This window comes from Cyprinus carpio, unplaced genomic scaffold, assembly GCF_018340385.1.
Source record: "Cyprinus carpio isolate SPL01 unplaced genomic scaffold, ASM1834038v1 S000006585, whole genome shotgun sequence".
NCBI classification, from domain to species: domain Eukaryota; kingdom Metazoa; phylum Chordata; class Actinopteri; order Cypriniformes; family Cyprinidae; genus Cyprinus; species Cyprinus carpio.
In genome coordinates this window covers 290,863-315,411 of record NW_024879238.1, presented here as the reverse complement: position 1 = coordinate 315,411, position 24,549 = coordinate 290,863, and the positions used below count along the sequence as shown (strand labels likewise).

Genomic DNA, 24,549 nt, shown 5'->3' with positions numbered 1-24,549 from the left:
ATTGAAATAATATTTTAGTTGAAAACTTTAAGTCCCATTGTTTAAAAGAATGCATCATAGAAATGTTTCATAGACTTTCAGTTTTCATGCTTTAAAATCCACAGTCCATGTGCAATCACAGTGCATGTTAAATAGACTAAATGGACTTGTATCTTGTATATCTTAAGTCCTTGATTGCATGCTAGCATAAAACTAACAATATATTTTGACTTTTTTTTTAATGAACAATTCCTGTATAAAATATGACAGCAACCTTTATATCAAACATTTTGAATTTGAAATCGTCCACAGTTGAGCAACGCGAGAGGCAGATTGAGCGCGCAAAGTGAATGTGATGCACAAAGTCATTTTCAGATGCAATGGAAAAATAAAGCTGGATAAAAACATACACGAAACTTGTAAATAGTTAACATAGCCTACATTAGGCCCATACTCTGTACCTAAGTATATAATGTAAATTTGTTAACCCACAATAGGCCTAACACATTTTAAACGATTAATCACCTATTTTCGTTTGCATTTTTTTAAACACGCTAAAAAATAAATTAAGTTTGTGAGAGCTGCATTTTATTACATTCAGAAATAATAACGGCAGGCCTAATAATGCTATAGGCTAATGTGCCAACAGGATATTTTTAGTTCCCTTCACTTTACAACAAATCCTTTAAATTTAACAAATTTATCAGAACAGAACAAGAATTACAAATATATAATTCTAATGGATAAATATAATTGCAGTATATAATAATATAGGCTTATAAACAAAAAAATAATAGTAATTAAAAATAATTTAAAGCCATACATAAGGTAAGGTTGGGCTTATCGCTCTCATTCGGGACAAATCCAAACATGTTGCCCATTTGAAGCTAAACTCTTATTCATTAGGTAAAACAGGCTTTGGATTTCACACGTGTTTCAGTATCGACGGGAAAAAAAATCATAATTAGCAAAAATATACCAAAGTGGACCGCTGCTCGCGCCGCATGGCTCGGTGAAAGACTGTTTCCAATGAATATGTGCGCGTGAGGCACCAGCGCGATCAAAGTCACAATTCACAATTTTTGGTCACACAGTAAAGGCAGAATTCAAAAATGCAAAGTGTTAGCAGTTTGAAAAATCAAGATTAATAACAGAGTTAATAAGAATTATTTGTAAATGCTGGACCGTTCTCATTTCGCTCTGCAAATGGAACCTGAAGATTTCTTTTTGTTTTTAACCAAGAATGAACTGAAATTAAAACATTTAGCTTTTAATCTGTATATATATATATATGCCTATATATGTAATGACTGTTTAATAACAATAGCATGCATAAGAGCCTTTGTGTAAAGGTCTTTCTTTAAATTTTTGATGAGTAGACTGTAGCCTAAGACTATCCTATTTTTTAATGGCTTTTAAGGATGTTATAATGTAGCATCTGCTTAGGATTATGTATGATCGTTTGGGCTTTATGTTGTAGGGATTTCTTTAGCCTTTTGACATTTGCATATAAATGACAGAATCTGGCCCCATAGTATACATTTATATGAGTGCTTAATGGCAAGGTTTACCCCCATCATCTGGAAGATACTGAGCGGACCTTCTTTAAGGTCTCCCATCCAACTTCAAACACATTCCGAGATAACTAGATAGCCCTCGATGCCATACACCTAATGGGCCCGGCTGAGCAGCCAACTCACACACACACACACACACACACACACACACACACACACACACACACACACATACACACACACACACACTTTATTCATTTACACACACACACACACACACACACACACACTTTATTCATTTATTATTGTTTTTATGTTTTTTTTTGGTGGTTGTTTGGTTACCATTCTTTATTTGTATTAGTTACACTCTCAATGCTTATACTCAGGTATATGAGTGGATCTCTTCTTTAAGATCTTCGACATATGTTGTCCTTGGTATCAAAATGATCTGCTTTTTATTCCCCAAACAATTATGTACACTATGTGAGCCTAAAATGCATCATACTATTTGTACCATAGTTTGGGTTACCAGATAACCAGTTAATCACTCCATTCATAAAATATGCAAATCAGGTGTCATTGAGACAAAGAAACACTTTCCCGCTGAAACTATATGCCTTGTTGTTGGTCAATCCAACCAAAAGGGGTGTTACTGGGAAACCTGATTAAATTTATTAAATATGCAAATGGGGTTGGGGTGTAACTTGCGGTTCCCTGGAGACACCTATCACCTTGGACACCTCGCGACTCCCCTTCCGGGGAGTCCGATCTTCTGGCAGTTTTCAGCAACTTTGTTGATTCTCTTCGGAGCAGTCGACCCATGGATGAAATGATGAAGGTTTCACTCCTAACAGGATTCAACAGGAATCTACGCATTATACATGCACTGGGACACTTTACTCAGCAACTACAGAACCAATGCAAGTAACCGCTTGTTAACTATTTAGATGTGCTTCTAGGCTTTGACCCTTTTTATTTAAGGTGATGTGATTCTTTGATGGTTCTTAACAGGTTGTGATTTAGTCCATGAGTAAATACTACGCTTTGACCCTTTTTACTTGCACATGAGCGCTCGCTCACTCTCACTCTGCAGTGCGCTGTCTCTCTATCCATGCCTTCCTTGCATTGGCGTCTATGTTTAATGTGTGTATGTTTGTGTCTAGTCAGATGTTGTATGTTCCCCTGTAGAGTAGTTAAATAAACATCCATATGTATTCACACTTGGTTGTCTGTGTTTGCTGCTCACAGGACGAGGTCACTTTAACGTTCCGGTTTTGTTACATGCTCTGAGAGCAATGTATTAGTAGTAAAATTATTTTTCGTGGCCAGAGAAATTACACAATAATAAACGTCAATAAACGATTAACACTGTCCGCCCTGCGGACGAACAAATCATTTTATTGTACTATTAATGATATAATGCTACAAGTAATTCCTGAAGATGATTGTAGTTAATAATAACCCGTTATGATTAATTATGTACATCTCACTTTGAGGTAATTTGTTACAATAATGTATATTATAATGTTATTGTTGTTTTACGTCTTCCTTTCAATTACATTCAGTTTGCAATCTGTCCCTTTGCGCCATCTGGCGGTAGTTTCGCGAATGATTTTAACATGCGACTGACTTGCAGTTAACGCCGCGGCCTTGCGGCGGTATTACCCATTTTGGTTGTCCACCTACTGTACATTTTTTTTAATGAATTTTGCAAATTGCCTTTCCTAATAATTTGCTATTTAGCAAGTTTCATGATGAATGCAGCTAAAGCTTACAGTCTCTCAGAGAACTGTGTGTCACCCCATGGAGGGAGAGGGGCGGGGATAGCAGAGCTCATTAGCATTTAAAGGGAAATGCAATGAAACTAGAGCTGTTTTTGACAGGGCAAAAAAAGGTTTTGTTATACACTACCATTGAGAAATTTTAACCAAAGTATATTATAGACTTTTCATTAAGACTGCAAAGAATCATATCAACTTGTGGAAAATGGGCATCCGATGACCCCTTTAAGGTGAATGTATTTAAAACTGCCTCTAAACAGTGATGAAAAGACTTGTATTAATGTCAGATTGGAAGTGACCCATGAGAAAAGAAGTTGCCAAGAACACTGAAATCATAACTACATATATCTCCCTCTCTCTAAGGCATACTTCCCAGTTCCTGGGAGCACCATGTACTTGTGTATTAGTTCTTAACAGAAACATAGGAGGTAGAACAGTCTTGCATCTCTATGTCTTTATTGCATGTTTCCGTGTTCACGTTTTACTTGTGTATTAGTTATTAAACAGCATATGTATTCCCACAACAGCAACTGCAGATAAACCCAAGGTTTTTCTAGTGATGAGAAACCAAAACTACTTGGATAAAATATTTACATGATTTCATACATTTATCAAAGTATTACCATAATAATAAATGAAGCATTTTCCCCAAAATGATAATTGGCATAGAACAGGCATCCTCAAATCTGGCCCACAAGATCCACTTTCCTGCAGAGTTTAGCTCTAACCCTATTCAAACACACATGAGCATGCTAATCAATAGGTGTGTTCTGCTTCATGCGGTGCTGTGTAGACCGATCAGCGGCTGACTTGAAGCAGTGCGTGCCGGTTAGAAATTTTGCCCCACTTGAGACGGCACCGATGCCACGTCACTGTCATGTGTGGCATTAAAGTATCGCGATAGTGCTCTGAGAGCAGCCGACTAACTCAGCCAGTGCAGTTTCTGTAGAGCGGGTGCAGGAGCTTTGATGAAGACAGCTGTTTCAAGATTCGTCAAATTCACCACATAACAATGATGACGTGTGTCATTCAGGTTTATTATAACATCTTTAATTCTAATAATGCTCAGAAATCAGTTTTTGTAGAATAGTAAAATCACATTTATCAAAAAAACACTGATAAAAGCATATTTACCCCCACTTTATTGGTATTTAAATAGTATATGTTTATGTTTATGTTTTGGCATTGTATTAAGCAGTATATAAAAAGTGTTTCTGTTGCTCATGAAAATGTTTCCGAAACATCTGTGTATTTGACAAATATTGCATTTTATTCACTTCATCTGTGATAGAGTATGAAAACACCGCGAGAGCATCACTACCGTGAGCAGAAAGTGTCCGACTTGACATCTCCGCTTTTAATTCTGCCCCAACTGCAATTATTCTTTGGAGTATAGTTAGCTGGTATGCCCTTTGCAATATTTCAGGTGTTCTTAATCCAGCTGTCCCTCCCTTATGGGAACATAATAATATGTTGTGGCCACAAGATATTAATATGTGGGAACATCATATTACCTCATGGGAACATGATATTATGTCGTGGCCATGACTTCTTATGTTGAGGGAACAACAGTTTTTTATTAACATTAAACATTTAATTTAATATTTGTGTATTATTATTATTATTATTATTACATTAACTAATTAGAGCTATATTTTTTATTAGAGCTATATTTCCCCTTTGAATTTGTGTATTGCTTTGCAAAAGTATTCAGAGCGTTAAGAGATTGAAATGAAGGGGAAAAAAATGTATGTAAACAAATATAAAAATATAAGGGATAATAATAGTATAATTTTATATAAAATAATAATATACAAATGTTATGGGAAAAAGATGATAAGTTAATGTACTTACAAGAATGTAGGATGGAGACAAGACTTACTCCAGAAGTATGAGGGGGTTAATTATTTAACTGTAATCATGAGATTTGCATAGAAGTCATGTCTCGCTCACTTGAATGCCCTATCATGACGAAATATCCTGTGATGTCCATTTCGCAGGGCACTTACGTTCGAATGGAAAAAACCCTTGAAGCGGTACGAGAAATATACAAATAGTGCAGAGCGGGGTTGCGAGGACCAGGATTAAGAACTGCTATATGCACAGTGTTAGTTAGTTAGAAACTCTATTGTATCAAATGAAGGCCCGCCTTCTGAAATATGAAATGTGATTTGTTAGCTGGGCCAATATGTGTTGTGATTGACAGCACTTGGCGCCTGGTTGTGAGATGTCATGCCCCTTACCATAGCCGTCTGCCAGCTTCAGTGTAAATATTGTGTCAAAATCCAATCAATTTGGCATTGTGTGGACGTAGCCTAAATCACGTTCAGAGCTTTCCCTATCCAATCTTTTTTTCCTCGTCTCAAGAAATATCTGCATCCACACGAAACCACAAAACAATGTAGTATACGTGCATGTGGCACTGGTCTGCCACAGAGATACACTAAAAATGGAGAAGAAGACTTGGACTATGCGCATAAACCTTGCGCGTGGTATACAAACGAACATGGAACAATACATTTATTAATTGGTGTTAATGTTAGTTTGTAAAAAGACAATCGTTCTGTGTTTGTTCATGTTTTTGTTGCTGTTATGTGACATATCGGTGTCTGACTAGGGGCGAGACGTGGGCTGACGACGTCATCGTTTCAGAAAATATACAGATTCACTATCCACATGAAAACGCGTTTTCAAATTTATCCACTCTGGGACCCGGTTTCAAAAAATATCGGTTTCACCCTCTCAAAATGCCGGATCCGTGTGGACGAAACGCCAATACAATACAAAATCTATGCCATGTTTACCACTGTGTGGCATCCCCTCTTCTTTTTATAACAGTCTGCAAACGTCTGGGGACTGAGGAGACAAGTTGCTCAAGTTTAGGAATAGGAATGTTGTCCCATTCTTACATTTTTTAAAAATTGATTTAAAATGAATTAAAACGGTTAAGAGTAGAACATGATTATACATAAAAGTGCAATTAGTTCGGACGTAGCACAGTGCTCATGCAGTATATGCACAGCTAAAAAGATGAGTTTTGAGTCTACATTTAAATGTGGCTAATGTTTTAGTACATCTGATCTCTTCTGGAAGCTGGTTCCAACTGCAGGTGGCATAATAGCTAAAAGCAGACTCCCCATGTTTTGGGTGAACTCTTGGATTTCTAACTGACTCAATCCTAATGATCTGAGTGGTCTGTTAGGTTTATATTCAGAGAGCATATCTGCAATGTATTTAGGTCCTAGGCCAGGCCTATTCTATTGGTGGCCCGCGAGCCTAGTCCGGCCCGCCAATCATCTTCATCCGACCCAGTGGAAGAGTCGCACACACGCCTCAAATTGTTTTTGCTCTAATAAGTTTGTCCACAAGGTGGCAACACTGGCCTGGGCCGTTGTTTCACAGCCGAAAAAGAAAAGGAAGACACTCACCAACAAGCGCTCATGTGAGGGGATTATTAGTAGGGGTGTAATGATTCATCGATATGAATCGATACATCGGTATGATGTCTGACAATACGATGCATCGATGGCACACGTAAAATATCGATATCTGTAATATAAATAGGCAGCTTATTTGGCACTGTCTACATTTTCACACAATGTCCGTCTATGCATTACCACCAACGCGTGCATTCTCGTTCAAACTCAGGGATCAGGACTCGGTATAAGGACTGCCAAAGGCACAAGGTGAGCGTAAAAGATGCTCAGGATTGTTTGTGGAACAGTCGAGCGCTGTGTGAGAAGTTTTCTCCACACACATCTGAAGCGCGTGCACGCACACAGACAGCCACATGCGCGAATATTAAATTGAGCTATCTTCTGCTTTTTTTGTGCATGGATCAATAAATACATAATTACATCAAAATGCGCGTTTTGGGGAATATCCTAATAAACACAGTCGGTTAGGCATATGTCTTAACATTAACAGTTCAGAAAGAAAAGGCATGTGTATATTAAATCCGTGCTTGGTTCTTAAAGTGAAAGCAAACTAATAATAAATCTATGCTGTCAAAGAAAAATACAAATGCTCACTGCTTCTGACTAAATCTTTGTAACATCAAAAATGATTAATCTATATTTAGTTTTAAACAGTGAAGACTATACAGTTATTTATATTTGATTATTACATTTCTGCAGCATACCTTAAAATTTATTTTAGACTGAGCCGAAAAACCTGAAAAGCAGTTTATTTAACTGTTTTAAAGTTTATTGAGCTTGTGTCTTTGTTGTATTGTATTTCCTGCTATTGCTTATAATTTGGTTACCTGTAGAAAATATTTTTTGCACTGAGCCCATAGTAGCAACCCGAATTGTTTGTCCAATTGTTTATTTTCTTTATTTTATAAAAAAAAAAAAAAAAAATTGTTTTTGTTGTTGTTGTTGTTGTGAATGTCCCAATTGAGGTACACGATGTGAAAATTTCAGATAAATGTTCATGTTATATATTTTGGTTGCATTTGTGAGTTAATAAAAATGTAGCTGTATAATATCAAAATATCGATATATCGATCGATATACTTCTGTATCAAATCGAAATCGTAATCGTATCGTAGAAATTTTTGAGGTATTGGCAAATATCGTATCGCCTGGTATGAAAATCGATATAGTATCGTATATTGACGAACCATCCGATTTACACCCCTAATTATTAGATATCCGCAACTCTAGTTTAAACAAGTATAATGACCTTGCTATCGGTCATATCTTCTAGTGAGAAATAGCACAGAGACTGGACAAAGTTGATTGTTAAATGGAGTTTGAAAGGCTGCGCGTTTGATTTGCCACATACGCTGCTGAGCAGCTTCAGCAGACAAAAACACACACAATTACATGCAAATGTGCAGTTATGGCGAGTTACCTCGTAAACACGGTCTTAAATGAGTCCTAAATGACTGTAAAATGTTGGGAGAAAAGCGGATGTGTGTGTCAGATCTGAAGTCATGTGCATCAGACACGGTCTTAAATGAGTCCAAAATGACTGTAGAATTTTTGAAGTCCGTCATTGATGTAAATCAAAGAACAAAAGAAAAAGGAGAAATCAGTCCACTGCTCTAGTCGCTGATTAACTTTTGTAGTTTGAATGAGTAATTTATATTCATTTTATAGTTTATACATATACAATTTACAGTTTATGTGAAGACTTTCAAGTTCACTTAAATTTAAAGTTGTCATATTTTTCAGAGCCTATTAAGTGTTAAAAATAATGGCTTTCAATTATACTGTAATGTTGAAAGACTATAATTATATTAAACCATATGAAGGCAGCATTATTGAAAACAGGCAATGGTAGCTTTAGTAACATTAGCCTTACAGATATCCAAGAAGATCTTTTGGAAAACAAAATATGACGCGTGATGATTTGTGCGCAAACATCCAGACTAAAGACAAAGCATTGGTATTGACCCCTCTTTCAAAAGCAATCTCCAGCGCTGAACTGATCCTCGTTTGTGAGGCAGTCTGGTGTAAAATGTTAGCACAAATGTATAGGACTTTTCTGGGGGGGTTTTTCCGGGACATTTCCTTCGAAAATGAAAGTTAACCACGACAACACACAACATTTTTAATTGCGCTTTGGCGCTGACATTATATATCAAGAAGGTAGTGATGGAAGGCAGTAGTTTCTGATTGGGGGTTGTATTTATGGTATTTGTATATGGTGATTGGAAAATGGGCGGACTTTCACCACATGTCATCGCGATACTTCAAAATGTGGATATGATAGTTTTGTTGGAATGTTTGTGAATTATTGGGATTATAAAACAATGAGTGGGTGGATTTTTACCATTATAGGCTGGTTGTTTTCACACACTGCGGCCACACAACATTCATTTTATGGCACCTTTAAAATAAATCCTAAATGTAACTGGAAGCCACTGTAAGGACCTGAGAACAGGTGTGATATGTTCAAATTTTCTGGTTCTTGTCAGAATTCTGGCTGCAGTGTTCTGGATGAGCTGCAGCTGTCTAGTGGTCTTCTTGGGAAAGCCGGTGAGGAGATGTTCAAATTAGTCCACCCTGCTGCTTGAGTTCCTCCCTTGCCAACCCATGACAGATAAAGGAAAACAAAACAAAACATTAATTCTTGCAATGTTTTTGTGATAATAGTATGCTGATTTGTTTACTGCTTTGACATGACTAATGAAACTAAGGTCTGTCTCCATAATCACACCAAGATTCCTGACTTGACTCTAGGGGTCAAACAACTAAAAATCAAGGCATGCATTCACCTTGAGAACTTCATCTTTGAAGTTGTTTGTTTCCAAATGCAATGACTTCAGTTTTCTCCTTGTTTAACTAAAGAAATTTCTGGCACATCCAACTGTTAATTCTATCAATGCATTGGCAGAGGGAGTCAATGTTGCTGTAGTCATTTGGCAATAATGCTTGGTAAACCTGGGTATCATCTGCATAGCTGTGATAGGCAATTTGGTTCTTTCTCATTATTAGACTTAGTTGGAGCATATACAGGCTGAACGAGAGCAGTGCAAGAATTGAGCCTTGTGGTATTCCGCATGTCAAGCACGTCCACTTAAACTTATTCTCTCCTATACTCTCATAATAACCTCTACCTACTAAGTATGACCTGAACCATTTGAGTACCATTCCAGAAAGCCTTCCAGTCTTTCTAGAAATGTTATGATCAACAGTATCACATGCAGCACTGAGATCTAGTAGTACCAGTACTGATATTTACCAGAATGCATATTTGCATATTTATATGTACACTCACTGGCCACTTTATTAGGTACACCTTTCTAGTACCGGGTTGGACCCCTTTTTGCCTTCAGAACTGCCTTAATTCTTCGTGGCATAGATTCAACAAGGTGTTGAAAACATTGTTTAGAGATTTTGGTCCATATTGACATGATAGCATCACGCAGTTGCTGCAGATTTGTCGGCTGCACATCCATGATGCGAATCTCCTGTTCCACCACATCCTGGAGTTGATCTATTGGATCGAGATCTGGTGTGGAGGCAATTTGAGTAAAGTGAACTCATTGTCATGTTCATGTAAGGGAAACAGGTCAATTTAGCTCAAAGGGAATCATTTAAGATTTTAAAGGGAATTTGAACAGAATCACTGTTTTACGGCTGATCACTGAAACGGCCAGCGATTCACTGAACGAGCCGTATAACATCAAATCTGCGCTGGATATAAATATCCAAAGTATAGTGAAAACACTATTAATTAGCACAGTAACAAGATTGGCAGTTTAAGACATTAACTTGTAAGCACAAAACACAAGATACTTCTCTTTTCAATATGAATAAGGCTTTATTAGATAAATCTAAGACATATAAACTAATCTAACACATAAGCACACGCACTCACACATTCACACAAGTTGCAGGAGGATAGAACGTTAGGAAAGAATGAGTTTAAGAGAATGAAAATGTGAAATCCCAAGTTTACAGCAATACGTGAAATTGCATAGACATGAACAACCATCAGTCACTTAATTAAAGGGAGTTCATCAATGAGGTTAAAATTATATTAGATAACACCAGTACAGATCAGAGTCTGGAGGTACGTTACTTGTGATGCCTGTGTAACGGGGTTCCCCTTGTTTTCGCTGAAAAGGGGGTTTCCCGAGGTTGCTGATTGGCTGGAAGTTTAGTAGTCGTTGAAGTGACGTCTTGGGAAGCCCGTGGTTGGGCGTTGGCTGACGATGCGGAGTTGTGGGCTGGCTGAAGTTTCAGACGAGACGCTAGGTCAGACTCGGAGACACGGCGTTACAAAACTTAACTCGGAACACGAAACTCTCAAACGGAAAAGAAAAGAAACTAAAGTAAAAGAATACAAGTAAAGTTTGAAGAGATTAGGTGGTGTTTCTTCTCATCGTGGCTAAGTAGCAGCAGGCGTGCAGGCCGAAGCACGCTGGAACCGCGCTCAAAGAACGCTAAACGTAATGACTAAAAGCATGACTAAAAGCAAAGGCTAAAAAGCAAAGACTAAAAGCAAAATTTGATGTGTCCTGAGTATTTAAACTGGCCTTTTGGCCACACCTCAAATGTTGTCTTGACCAATTAGATATTGTCTTTTCTCGGTGTGTTGCGATGTTTGTCCCACCCATTCATAAATCAGATGTTATCTTATCAAGCACGTGGTCCGAATTTTCCCGCTCTTGCAGGGTATAATTTGGACATGATTCCTATAACAAGAATATGATTCATTTGACAAATAACTGATGGTCAGAAACGTTTTAAGCAAGAAGATTCGAACACACACATACTAAACATGAATATGAATACTTAAACTATTCAATAGTTATTAAAAAGCATACACAATAAGTGATTAGAAACATTAAAGCCAAATGTGTGGGCTACACATAAATGAATATGGAGTTAAGCAATGGACTGATATTCAGTCCATCTGATTCAGGGTTCGACGTGTTGTGCATTCAGAGATGGTATTCTGCATACCTTGGTTGAAACGAGTAGCTATTTGAGTTACTGTTGCCTTTGTATCATCTTTAACTAGTCTGCCCATTCTCCCCTGACCTTTGACATCAACAAGGCATTTTCGTCCACACAACTGCCACTCACTGGATATTTTCTCTTTATCTGACCATTCTCTGTAAACCATAGAGATGGTTGTGCGTGAAAATCCCAGTAGATCAGCAGTAGGGCTGCACGAATAATTGCAAGCGATATTTAATGCGCATCTTGTCAGTAAAGCCAGTTCTGTAATCAGCGGTAAATCTCTACACGTGCGTGTTTTCACTTGGAGCAGCATTTACTACACAGAACCATTGTTTACTGACGAGCTGCGCAAAACATGCGCAAAATATGCTTGTGGTTTGGCGCAGTTTGTCAGTGAACAACAGCTCTGCGCATGAAATATCGCATGCGATTTATCTTGCAGTCCTAATCAGCAGTTTTTGAAATACTCAAACCAGCCCGTCTGGCACCAACAACCATTCCATGTTCAAAGTCACTTAAATCCCCTTTCTTCCCCATTCTGATGCTCGGTTTGAATTTCAGCATCTTCAGTCATCTTCACCACATCTAGATGCCTAAATGCACTGAGTTGCTGCCATGTGATTGGCTGATTAGCAATTTGTGTTACCAAGCAATTGAACGGGTGTTCCTAATGAAGTGGCCGGTGAGTGTATATGTATATGCCTAGACCAATGTTTACTGTGAAATACTGTAAATGTTTGTGAATATATGTAGATATTTATAACATACTTAATAATAATTGAGTTAACAATAATTTAAATATAACATGTTTTTGTATTGTATAATACATACAAAACATGCTTGATTATACCAACAAAAAAAAGTTTTTTTTGTTTGTTTTTTACATGCTTGATTATACCAACAAAAAAAAGTTTTTTTTGTTTGTTCGTAATGATAAAGTAATATAGTGTCAGACTTCGTTCCTAGTTTTGGTTTTGTTTTGTTCCCCATGTGCTCTGTGAACCAGTTTCTGTCTCCCGTGCATTGATTTCAGTCCAGGTGTTCCCCGTTTGTTTTCATTGTATCCAGGTGTGTCTAGTCGGTAGTCCATATTGTCTGTATTTAAAGAGTGTTCAGTTCCATGTTTCTTTGTCCGGTATTGTGATGTCTTTAGCTTAAGCTATGTGTGATTCCCCGCAATATGAATAAATTCCTTGGTTTAGTACTCCTGGTCTCCTCGTTCCTCACTCCTGTGTTCCTGCACCGTAGCATCTCGTGACAGAATACCGGAACACAGGAAGTGGCTCCCTCTCTCCCCATCTTTTTTTTCTGTTTTTTAAGGGTTTTGTTTTCTCTGTTCGTTCCACGCGTTCCTCCATGTCCCCAAATGCAGGAAAGAGCAATGTTTATCACATTGGCTCAGGCGAGCCCAGACCCCATCCTCTTTGCGAGGGCGCATTGTTTTTGAGATTGGATTATTGAAGCTCGGACTCACCAGCTCCCTCGTGGGGGAAGCTCCCAGACACCACTCACATTGAATGGGAGGGTAATGTGGTGTGTTGTGTTTATAGTATCAGATTCCGGATCCGGTACACCGGCAGTTCCCGAGTCAAGTCAGCAGGCAGTTCCTGAGTCAAGTCAGCTGGCAGTTAATATGGCAAGCCCACCGAACATTAATATGGCAATCCCGCAAAGCATTCAGGTGACCCCAGTGTCGATTCCTGACCCAGTGCCCCTTAAGTGCCCGCTCCAGCCCCAGAGCTCGGTCCAGTGTCGGCTCCAGTCCCAGAGCTCGCTCCAGTGTCTGCTCCAGCACCAAAACTCACTCCAGTGCCAGATCCTTGAAAGCACTTTGCTGTACCTGCTCCTCAAGAGCACCCTCCAGTGCCAGCACCACGTAAGCGCTATCCTGATCACCAGCTCAGCCCAGGAAGTGCTCCTGATCCCCAGTTAAGCCCAGGGAGGGTTCCTGATCCCCAGTTAAGCCCAGGGTCGGCTCCTGATCCCCAGTTAAGCCGAAGGAGGTCTCCTGTTTCCCCATTAAGCCTTGGCAGGGATCCTGATCCCCTGTTAAGCCCAGGGAGGGCTCCAGCCTCCGAGTATAGCCCCGTAAATTTCCACAAGTATTTTTTTTGGGGGGGGGGTAGCAGAGCTCCAGCAGTAGAGGCCGAGGTGGGGGCTGGGGCCGCGGCCTCAAAGGTTGCTCTGTTATGGCCTCCTGAACTACCTGCTCCGCCATGGCCTCCTGAGCCCCCTGATCCACCATGACCTCCCATTATTTGCATTAGCCCTTTTTCACACGAGTCAAAAACCACCTCAAATGAGCATAAAAAGTAAAAACTTTATTGCGAATTGAGGCATTTTTATTCGAAATTCAGTGTTTCCATCACTCGATTCTGATGCGATACTTCAAAATGCACATAAAAGCAGGGTGATGGAATCCCAGATCAACATATAAAATCACAAGCCTGGATTATAGGCAGTTATATGCATAAAGGAAGAAAAAAATTATATAAAGTTGAATCTAATCTAATCTAATCTAAAGGAAGAAAATTTTTTATTTGTGCTACACAAGTGAAACTATGTAATCAGGCTGTATTTTTGAAAGGAAGAACACAAACAGATTTAGAAAAGAAAGTAGTTTGTAGGGACAGTATTTGCCAACTTTGGATGTTTGTGTTACCAAGCAATTGAACGGGTGTACCTAATAAAGTGGCCGGTGAGTGTATATGTATATGTTTAGACCAATGTTTACTGTGAAATACTGTAAATGTTTGCGAATATATGTAGATATTTATAACATACGTAAAAATAATAATTTAGTTAATAATAATTTAGATATAATTTTTTTTGTAGTGTATAATACATACAAAACATGCTTGTGATTATGACTATAAAAAAAAAAATCTTTTTTTACTAGTTATGAGTGGGCAATATTAGTGATTTATGTAATGATAAAGTAATATTGTGTCAGACTCTGTTCCTAGTTTTGGTTGTGTTTTGTTCCCCATGTGCTCTGTGACCCAGTTTCTGTCTCCTGTACATTGATTTCAGTCCAGGTGTTCCCCGTTTGTTTTCATTGTATCCAGGTGTGTCTAGTCGGTAGTCCCTATTGTCTGTATTTAAAGAGTGTTCAGTTCCCTGTTTCTTTGTCTGGTATTGTTGATGTCTACTCCTTGTGCTACATGTGATTCCCCGCAATATGAATAAATTCCTTGGTTTAGTACTCCTGGTCTCCTCGTTCCTCACTCCCGTGTTCCCGCACTGTAGCAACTTGTGATAGAATACCTAATTGTGTGGTTGTTTTTCTCCCCATTTTTTTTTTAAATTTTTATTAAGTGTTTTGCTTTCCCTGTTCTTTCCACACGTTCCTTGGTGTAAAGAGATGTATTTATGAGGTTTGTTTATTAGGTTGGATAAGTCGTGCTTTTAATTTTTTATTTTGGATGCCGCTCACCCTCACCAGCTCCCTCGAGGGGGAAACCCTCGCAATGTTGTTCCGGATCGGGATGACATTCCATCATCCCACAGAGCTCCCAGACACCACCGACCTCGACTGGAAGGAGACAGTCTTCCGCTGTCTGGAGAGTCTCCAATTCCGATCAGGAACCCCTCTGCCAGCAGTTCCCAAGTCAAGTCAGCCGGCAGTTCCTGAGTCAAGTCAGCCGGCAGTTAATATGGCAAGCGCACCCAGCATTAATATGTCAAGTCCGCCAAGCGTTCATGTGATCCCAGTGTCGGTTCCAGCCCCAGTGCCCGCTCGTAAGCACCTTCCAGAGCGCCTCTCAAGTGCCTGCTCCTCCAGAGTGCCCTCAAGTGCCCGCTCCAGCCCCAGAGCTCGCTCCAGTGTCTGCTTCAGCCCCAAAACTCACTCCAGTGCCAGCTCCTCGAAAGTGCTTTGCTGTGCCTGCTCCTCCAGAGCACCCTCCAGTGCCAGCACCACGTAAGTGCTATCCTGATCCCCATTTCAGCCCAGGAAGGGCTCCTCATCCCCAGTTAAGCCCAGGGAGGGCTCCTGATCCCCAGTTAAACCAAGGGAGGGCTCCAGATCCCCCGTTAAGCCCAGGGAAGGCTCAAGCCCCCGAGTACAGACCCGTAAATTTCCACAAGTATTTTTTTGGGGGGGCTGAGGCGGAGGCGGGGGCTGGGGTCGCGGCCTCAAAGGTTGCTCTGTTATGGCCTCCTGAACTACCTGCTCCGCCATGGCCTCCCGAGCCCCTGATCCACCATGACCTCCCATTATTTGCATTAGCCCTTTTTCGCACAAGTCAAAAACCACCTCAAATGAGCGTTAAAACTTTTTTGTGAATTGAGGCATTTTTATTCGAAATTCAGTGTTTCCATCACTCGATTCTGATGCGATACTTCAAAATGCACATAAAAGCAGGGTGATGGAATCCCAGATCAACATATAATATCCGAAGCCTGGATTATAGGCAGTTATATGCATAAAGGAAGAAAAAAAATTATTTGTGCTGCTCCTTTTTTTCTTAGGAAAATATTAACAGGTTCAGCCACTTTTTGACACAAGTGAAACTATGTAATCAGGCTGTATTTTTGAAAGGAAGAACACAAACAGATTTAGAAAAGAAAGTAGTTTGTAGGGACAGTATTTGCCAACTTTGGATGTTTGTGTTACCAAGCAATTGAACGGGTTGTACCTAATAAAGTGGCCGGTGAGTGTATATGTATATGCTTAGACCAGTGTTTACTGTGAAATACTGTAAATGTTTGCGAATATATGTAGATATTTATAACATACTTAACAATAATTGGCTATTTTAATTTTGATATTTTATGTTTTTTGTGTTTTTTTATACATACAAAACATGTTTGTGATTATAACTATAAAAAAAAAATTATGAGTGGGCAATATTGGTGATTTATAATGTAATGATAAAGTAATATAGTGTCAGACTCTGTTCCTAGTTTTGGTTGTGTTTTGTTCCCAATGTGCTCTGTGACCCAGTTTCTGTCTCCCGTACATTGATTTCAGTCCAGGTGTTCCCCGTTTGTTTTCATTGTATCCAGGTGTGTGTATTGTGTTTTGTATATTGTTTTTTTTTTATTTGTGTTCAGTTCCCAGTTTCTTTGTCTGGTATTGTTGATGTCTACTCCTTGTGCTACATGTGATTCCCCGCAATATGAATAAATTCCTTGGTTTAGTACTCCTGGTCTCCTCGTTCCTCACTCCTGTGTTCCTGCACTGTAGCAACTCGTGACAGAATACCAGAACTAAGTGGCTCCTTTTCTCCCCATTTTTAAAAAAAAATGTTTTAAGTGTTTTGCTTTCCCTGTTCTTTCCACACGTTCCTCCATGTCCCCAAATGGAGGAAAGAGCAATATTTATCACGTTGGCTCAGTCGAGCCCAGACCCCATCCTCTTCACAAGGGCTTTCGTGCCGCTCACCCTCGCAATGTTGTTCCGGATCGGGATGACATTCCATCATCCCTCAGAGCTTCCAGATTCCGATCAGGAACCCGTCCGCCAGCAGTTCCCGAGTCAAGTCAGCCGGCAGTTCCTGAGTCAAGTCAGCCGGCAGTTAATATGGCAAGCCCACCGAGCATTAATATGGCAAGTCCGCCAAGCATTCATGTGATCCCAGTGTCGGTTCCAGCCCCAGTGCCCGCTCGTAAGCACCTTCCAGAGTGCCCCTCAAGTGCCTGCTCCTCCAGAGCACCCTCAAGTGCCTGCTCCAGCCCCAGAGCTCGCTCCAGTGTCTGCTCCAGCACCAAAACTCACTCCAGTGCCAGCTCCTCGAAAGTGCTTTGCTGTGCCTGCTCCTCCAGTGCCACCACCACATATGCAAGTCCGCCAAGCATTCATGTGATCCCAGTGTCGGTTCCATCCCCAGTTAAGCCAAGGAGGGCTCCAGATCCCCTGTTAAGCCCAGGGAGGGCTCAAGTCCCCGAGTACAGCCCCGTAAATTTCTCCAAGTATTTTTTTTGGGGGGACGGGGGTAGTAGAGCTCCAGCAGTAGAGGCCGAGGTGGGGGCTGGGGCCGCGGCCTCAGAGGTTGCTTTGTCATGGCCTCCTAAACTACCTGCTCCGCCATGGCCTCCCAAGCCCCCTGATCCACCATGACCTCCCATTATTCGCATTAGTCCTTTTTCACACTAGTCAAAAACCACCTCAAGTGAGCGTAAAAACTTTTTTGCGAATTGAGTGATTTTTATTCGAAATTCAGCATTTCCATCACTCGATACTTCAAAATGCACATAAAAGCAGGGTGATGGAATCCCGAAATTGGAAACACGAAGAGATTTAGTGGAAACATGAACAGATTTAGAAAGGAAAGCTGTTTGAAGGGACAGTGTTTGCCAACTTTGGATGTTTATGTTTAATGCATCATGTATTATTAAGTAGTGTTTAAATATTTATTTCATATTTATGCATAATCTGTATTGTCAGAGTGTGATTATTCAGAGACATTATGGAAACCAACTATATGGTAAAAATGTATTGGTTTCTGGAAATGTTATCAGTTATTTCTCAAAAATTAAATGAGAATATAATATAAATCAGAGACATTATGGAAACCAACTATATGGTAACCTTCGTTATAATTCGTTTTTTAATTTAATATTGAAATCTGAAAAAATGAAAAAAAAAAATGGCACCATTTTTTTCGTTTTTCATTCATTCAAACAAAACGAAAAATAAAGAATTCGGCTTCATTTTTTCGTTTTTACATTCAGTGACAAGAAAACGAATTATACAACTTGAATATTCGATCTCTACATGTGGAACGGGAAGATGGAAAACGCCCCTCTCCGCTGTTTGGTCATCTCCGCCTGAATTAACAACACAATAAGAGTCCTAAAAACATAATAAGAGTCCTCCGCTTCTACGGATTCTTAACGTGTTTATTTCTACTACATTTTATCTCTTTCTCTTCATCAAACAGCCAGGAATGCGTTTCCCAAAAGCTCATAAAAACGATTGTACTACTGATCTTAATATTACGGTCTGTTTCTCAAACGCGTCATAACTTAAGTAGCACTTATAATTCGCGTTATATCTTTGATTGTTGTTATGTTTTTTTTATGAAGTTTTTTTATAGTGATAAGGTGGATTTTTGGAGTAGATTTATGGGGTATCGTCAGATTACACCTTTAACTTTATTCAAGTGCAATGTGATTATAATATAATGATTTGATTGTACTTTAGTGTACACGTTGTTACTCGTTTTTTTTTTCATAAATTAAATAATTAAAAAGGGCAGAAAAAATAGAAATACATCTAAATTAAATGATTGAACAAAAAAATTGGATAAAATATGTAGGAAATATGCTTCAAAGACTGGGGGGAAAAATCTGTCAATGACTCGCTAACCTGCACGAATACCATCCATGTATTGGACCTGGAAATGACGTCTCTCTCTCTCTCTCTCTCTCTCTCTCTCTCTCTCTCTCTCTATGACTCATAGAAAACGCTCTTAAGGTCTAAGATCAATCATTATCGGGAAACGCAGCCCAGATTGACGAATGGCTTGACACACCGAGGCAGAGCCTAGACAGAGCTTTCTTTTGTGTAGGCATAAATTCTGCAACCTACCAGTGAAACATTTAGTTTATCTCATAAATATTAATTTACTTCGCATCCTGCACCTACAAACTACCTACTAGCCTATACATCTTTGGCACACCTTTGTGCACTGCAGCACGGGGAGAATGTTAGACAAGTGCAGACCACTATTAATTTATGTGAACATAGGTAGTTTTAGATAATAAACTGAGTTTATTTAATTAATATTGGGTGTTGGCCAGCTAACTGATTTTTCTCTGCCAACTCTAACCCACACCACAGAGCCGCTGTGTGAATGACTCACAGTAGGTGCATAGAGTGGTGTATCGTTCCTTGAATCAGTCTTTGAAAGACCCGTTATTATAGACAACAATTCACTGAGCAATTATTTATAGACAGCCACTTGATTTTATTCCTGAATAATGAATGAAAGCATTTTGAACGAATAGATTGAATTAAAAGGCTTCTTTATTAACACAATGAAATACCGCCACCTACTGGTGATATTACTTTCATAATTCAAGTTTCATTTTCATTTCATTTCATTTCATTTCATTTCAAATCATTTCATTTTGATCATTTCTGTATTAAAAATGTTGTATAAAACATTAATCTTATTTCATTATACATTTGTAATTTCTATGTAAATGCATGTCTGATCAGCATTAAACTGTAAATACATCTATAAAAGCATCTTCAGTCGCAGAATCTATATCTCTGAATACTGATTTAATTGGTAACAGCATATTGTCATATTATTCATTTTTTTTTTAAGTAAGAATTTAACATTAAAGATGACATACAAAAGGTAAAAGGTAAAAAAAAAACGGTAAAAAAAAAAAAAACAAACAAAAAAAACAATAGGCTAAAAAAAAAAAAAAAAAAAAAAAAACAATAGGCTTTTATTACATTTTTTATATCTTCAGTTTATTTTAATTAGTTTGTTTTAGAGGGTTTTTTTCTCTTTTTATAAACCTTCAAATGAGCTTTACCTTCAATTCATGACGTCGAATTCAAAATAGAAATTCTAAAATAATAGATGAAAAACTCAAAAAGTAGAAAATGCTGCTAATTTCTTCTTTTCATATATGTCATTTTATTTAAGTTCCTCCATAGTCCACATATTCTAAAACAAAAGTTATGACTACATGTTCACATAAATTGATAGCGGTCTGCTTCGCTACATTCTCCCCGCGCTGCAGTGCGTCACACAGCTTTGCCAGTCAGATTTTGATAGGTGGATACTAGCCTAATAAAAACAGGCGGTGTGCCAAAGGACCAAAAGGCTCTTGCCTCGGTACGGTTTTGTGGTCAAGCTATTTTCTTTAATCTGGCTGTTTGATGAAGAGAAGAGAGATAAAATGTAGTAGAAAATAAACACGTTAAGAATCCATAGAAGCGTAGGACTCTTATTATAATTTAGGACTCTTATTATGTTGTCATGTTTGACCCAATCAGCGGAGAGGGGCGTTTTCATTCCCGCCCACATTTAAGATCGAATATTCAAGTTGTTATTCATAAACACTAAAAACGAAAAAATGAAGCCGAATTTCTTGATTTTTTTTTTGTTTGGACAAATTAAATACGAAAAATGTGCAGATTTTTCAGATTTCAATATTAAATCAAAAAACGAAGTATACGAGGGTAACGGACCTTATTTCTCAGAAATTGTATGGGAATGTAGTATAAAAAGGTAACAATCCTAATGTCTAAGATGATTTGTATTCATATCTGTTTTGTGTGAGAGTGTGCAATATTAAGCAGCTCCTTAAGCTCTTAATATTCTAAATAATAGCAGTGGAGCAATGTGATTTAACACTTGAGTGCATGTTTGATAAATGACCATAATTGTTTGCTGCTTGCTTCTTTCTAAGGAAAACAAACTAGTTCTATGAAAAGTGTTCTACAGTTCTATAGTTTATGAAAAAAGTAAACTATTTCTGCAGACTGACTGCATTTTATTAAATTAATAACATGAAAACACTACAACCATAAGTCATTATGTTTGTACCAAGATATTTTTATGTTACCAAAAATATAGGAAGCCAAACCAAAATGAGGGCCAAACTGTGCTACTTGAGTGAACAGTTAAAAAGATGTGCAGTTGCAATTTTAGTGAAATCACAATGGTGCGATAAATGTGCCCTTATGAGAAATAAAGACACAGATAGTTATAATCTTTGTGCAATCCTGAACTAAGATTTCTGCATTTGTTTGTGTGGCAATTATAAAAAGGAAGAACTGGTTTTCCTGTGCATGTTAGATAAACAACCAAAATTACTTTTCTGCTTCCCTCTTCTTTTTGAAAACCGGCTGATCTGGTTATGTCAAAGGTGAAACTATTTTAGCAGAATACTTTTATTGAAAGGTCACATTTAGTTGGAAAAATTGTCCATAAACAGAAAGTAAAATTATGTGTCTATAAACATAACAAAACATTAATTTCTTATTGAACTGTTGTATAAAAACAGCACTCGTGTGATATTAGCACTCTAACCACTAGTTGTGGCCTTGAGCAAGCACCGAACCCCCAACTGCTCCCCGGGCTCCGCAGCATAAAAATGGCTGCCCACTGCTCCAGGTGTGTGTTCACTGCTGTGTGTGTGCACTTTGGATGGGTTTAATGCAGAGCACGAATTCTGAGTATGGGTCACCATACTCGGCTGTATGTCACGTCACTTTCATTTTCACTTTTTGTTCACTTTTACTTATCACCTCATATTGTTCTAAATACGAGACAATAACTCATACAAGGACATTTCTGCCCCAATCTCCTGAATTTTAGGGACATACTGCATGATGTAGCCTATCGAATGGCATTGAGTTGTTGCCCTGCATCATGTTTGTCACCAATCAACTGAGTTAAGTGTAAGTCTATGCAAGTCTGGGGCGGGGTGGGTGCATTGGAAGCATTAATTAGAATGTTATTTTTTCATAACTAATTAATTAAATTGACACGTTAAACAGCCCTAATATAGGCATTTTTTTATAGCACATTTCACACACAATGGTAATTCAAAGTGTTTTACATAAAAGAAAGTAAAATAATAATAATAAAAAAAATCACAACAATAAAACAAGGATTTTTTTTTTTTAATGATTTAAAAATTGATTTAAAATGAATTTAAACAGTTATGTGTAGAAAATTATTATACATAAAAGTGCAATCAGTTCGGACGTAGCACAGTGCTCATGCAGTATATGCACAGCTAAAAAGATGAGTTTTGAGTCTACATTTAAATGGGGCTAATGTTTTAGTACATCTGATCTCTTCTGGAAGCTGGGTTCAACTGCAGGTGGCATAAATAGGCCAAAAGGGGGGCAGGACTCGACCCCTTGTTTTGAGTGAACCTTTGGTATTTCTAACTGACTCTATCCTAATGATCTGAGTGGTCTGTTAGGTTTATAATCAGTGAGCGTATCTGCAATGTATTTAGGTCCTTATGCCATTGAGTGATTTATAAACGAGTAAAAGTAATTTAAAATCAATCCTAAATGTAACTGGCAGCCAGTGTAAGGACCTGAGGACTGGTGTGATATGCTCAGATTTTCTGGTTCTTGTCAGAATTCTTTCAGCAGCATTCTGTGTGAGCTGCAGATGTCTAATGTCCTTCTTGGGAAGGCCGGTGAGGAGACCATTACAATAGTCTACCCTGCTGGTGATAAAGGCATGAACAAGTTTCTCAAAGTCTTGACTGGAAACAAAACATCTAATTCTTGCAATGTTTTTTAGATGATAGTTTCAGTAGTCATGTCAAAGCAGTAACTAAATCAGCATACTAAGGTCTGTCTCCAGAATGTCTCCAAGATTCCTGACTTGATTTTTAGTTGTTTGACCCCTAGAGTCAAGGTATGCATACACCTTGAGAACTTCATCTTTGAAGTTGTTTGTTTCCAAATGCAAAGACTTCAGTTTTCACCTTGTTTAACTGAAGAAAGTTCTGACACATCCAATTGTTAATTTCATCAATGCATTGGCAGAGGGAGTCAATGGGGCTGTAGTCATTTGGAGATAAGGCTAGGTAAACCTGGGTATCATCTGCAAAGCTGTGATAGGAAATTTGGTTCTTTCTCATTATTACACTTAATGGGAGCATATACAGGCTAAACAAGAATGGTGCAAGAATTGAGCCTTGTGTGACTCTGCATATCAAGGACGTCCACTTAGACTTATGCTCTCCTATACTCACAAATAATAACTCTCCCAATTAAAGAGTATAGGAGAGCATAAGTCTAAGTATGACCTGAACCATTTGAGTACCATCCCAGAAAACCTGGTATGTTTTTATTGTATTTAAAATTTTATTGAAGTATGTTATTTTAAAATATATTTATAATGTTTGAGCGCTGTCTTTGTCCTGTGATGCAGTTGTAAACCAGATTGCAAATTGTCCAGGTATCCATTTGAGTTTAAGTAGTAGTTCAGCTGATTAAAACGACCTTTTTGATAATCTTGCCTAAAAATGAAGATTTGATATTGGTCTATAGTTGCTCAATATGGTGTTATCAAGATTGCTTTTTTCTGCTTCAAGATCTGCTTCAAAACAGTTAAACACCCTTTTGAAAAAAGATGAATGAAAGTGGGAAGTGTGTCAAGGTAGCAGGTTGACGATTTAAGGTGCTGTACTATTTCTTCCAAAATTTTGCTATCAATTGCTTCAAGCCAGACAGATAACTTCTTTTTGAAATTGCAATCAAATCTGTTTCTGACCTTCGTGCATAAACTTGAGGATGCGCTTAGTCGCCTTTTCTGATACTTACTTGATTCTGCTCAGAAAAGAAAGAAGCAAACTCAGTGCATTTGCGCTTGTTGCATTTCACCTGTGGATCGGACTCTGGGGGGGTTTGTTTGTTTATCTAGGTTTTGTTTGTATTTGTTGAAAAATCATATCTCTGTTTTTTTTGGCCGATTTGCGATATCCGATATATATCTCTGTATTTTTGATTTTGTATTTGTATTTTAAAAATCTCCATTTAATATCTATTTATTTCACTTACCGCCCAATGTTGTCCAACAAACCACTTACAAAATAACTTAACGGCTATCACAAAGAAAACAAATAAAGTTAATGTACCCATGTACACCTTATATTATGTGCAAAACAAGTGGTTACAATCCCATTTTCATAGCTAAAATTGTAACCAGTACAATCTAAAACCTACAAAATAAGGCTTTGTAAAGCAAAATTAAGTTTCACTAAACTAAAAAAAAAATTACAATAAATTAGAACAAAAGCCCAGAGAGTTGTGTTAGGCTAAGTTTTATCGATTCCATTGCAGTCTCTTTGTCGGAGGAGTAGGATGATCTGGGCCCCCCAGGCTTTGGGGTGGTTGTGGGGGGT

At 38.3% G+C, this 24,549-nt stretch overlaps 2 protein-coding genes across 2 annotated transcripts in view; both read left to right on the top strand.

The window, feature by feature from the left end:
* The first annotated feature begins 15,188 nt into the window (after positions 1-15,188).
* LOC122144049 (arabinogalactan protein 1-like) lies at positions 15,189-15,626 on the top strand. Its single transcript, XM_042754699.1, has one exon. It carries the CDS (start codon positions 15,189-15,191, stop codon positions 15,624-15,626), a length of 438 nt encoding a protein of 145 aa, XP_042610633.1.
* A 609-nt stretch (positions 15,627-16,235) lies between these two features.
* The window catches only part of LOC109104485 (NACHT, LRR and PYD domains-containing protein 3-like), a 69,057-nt gene continuing 60,743 nt past the window's right edge, over positions 16,236-24,549 (top strand). Inside the window, exon 1 of the mRNA XM_042754728.1 lies at positions 16,236-16,355. The gene's annotated coding sequence lies outside the window, so the exon portion shown is untranslated. The remainder of the gene's footprint in view (positions 16,356-24,549) is intronic.

Excerpts from the sequence above, each read along its gene's own strand:
- LOC122144049 (XM_042754699.1), top strand. The coding sequence starts at position 15,189 with ATGACATTCCATCATCCCACAGAGCTCCCAGACACCACCGACCTCGAC.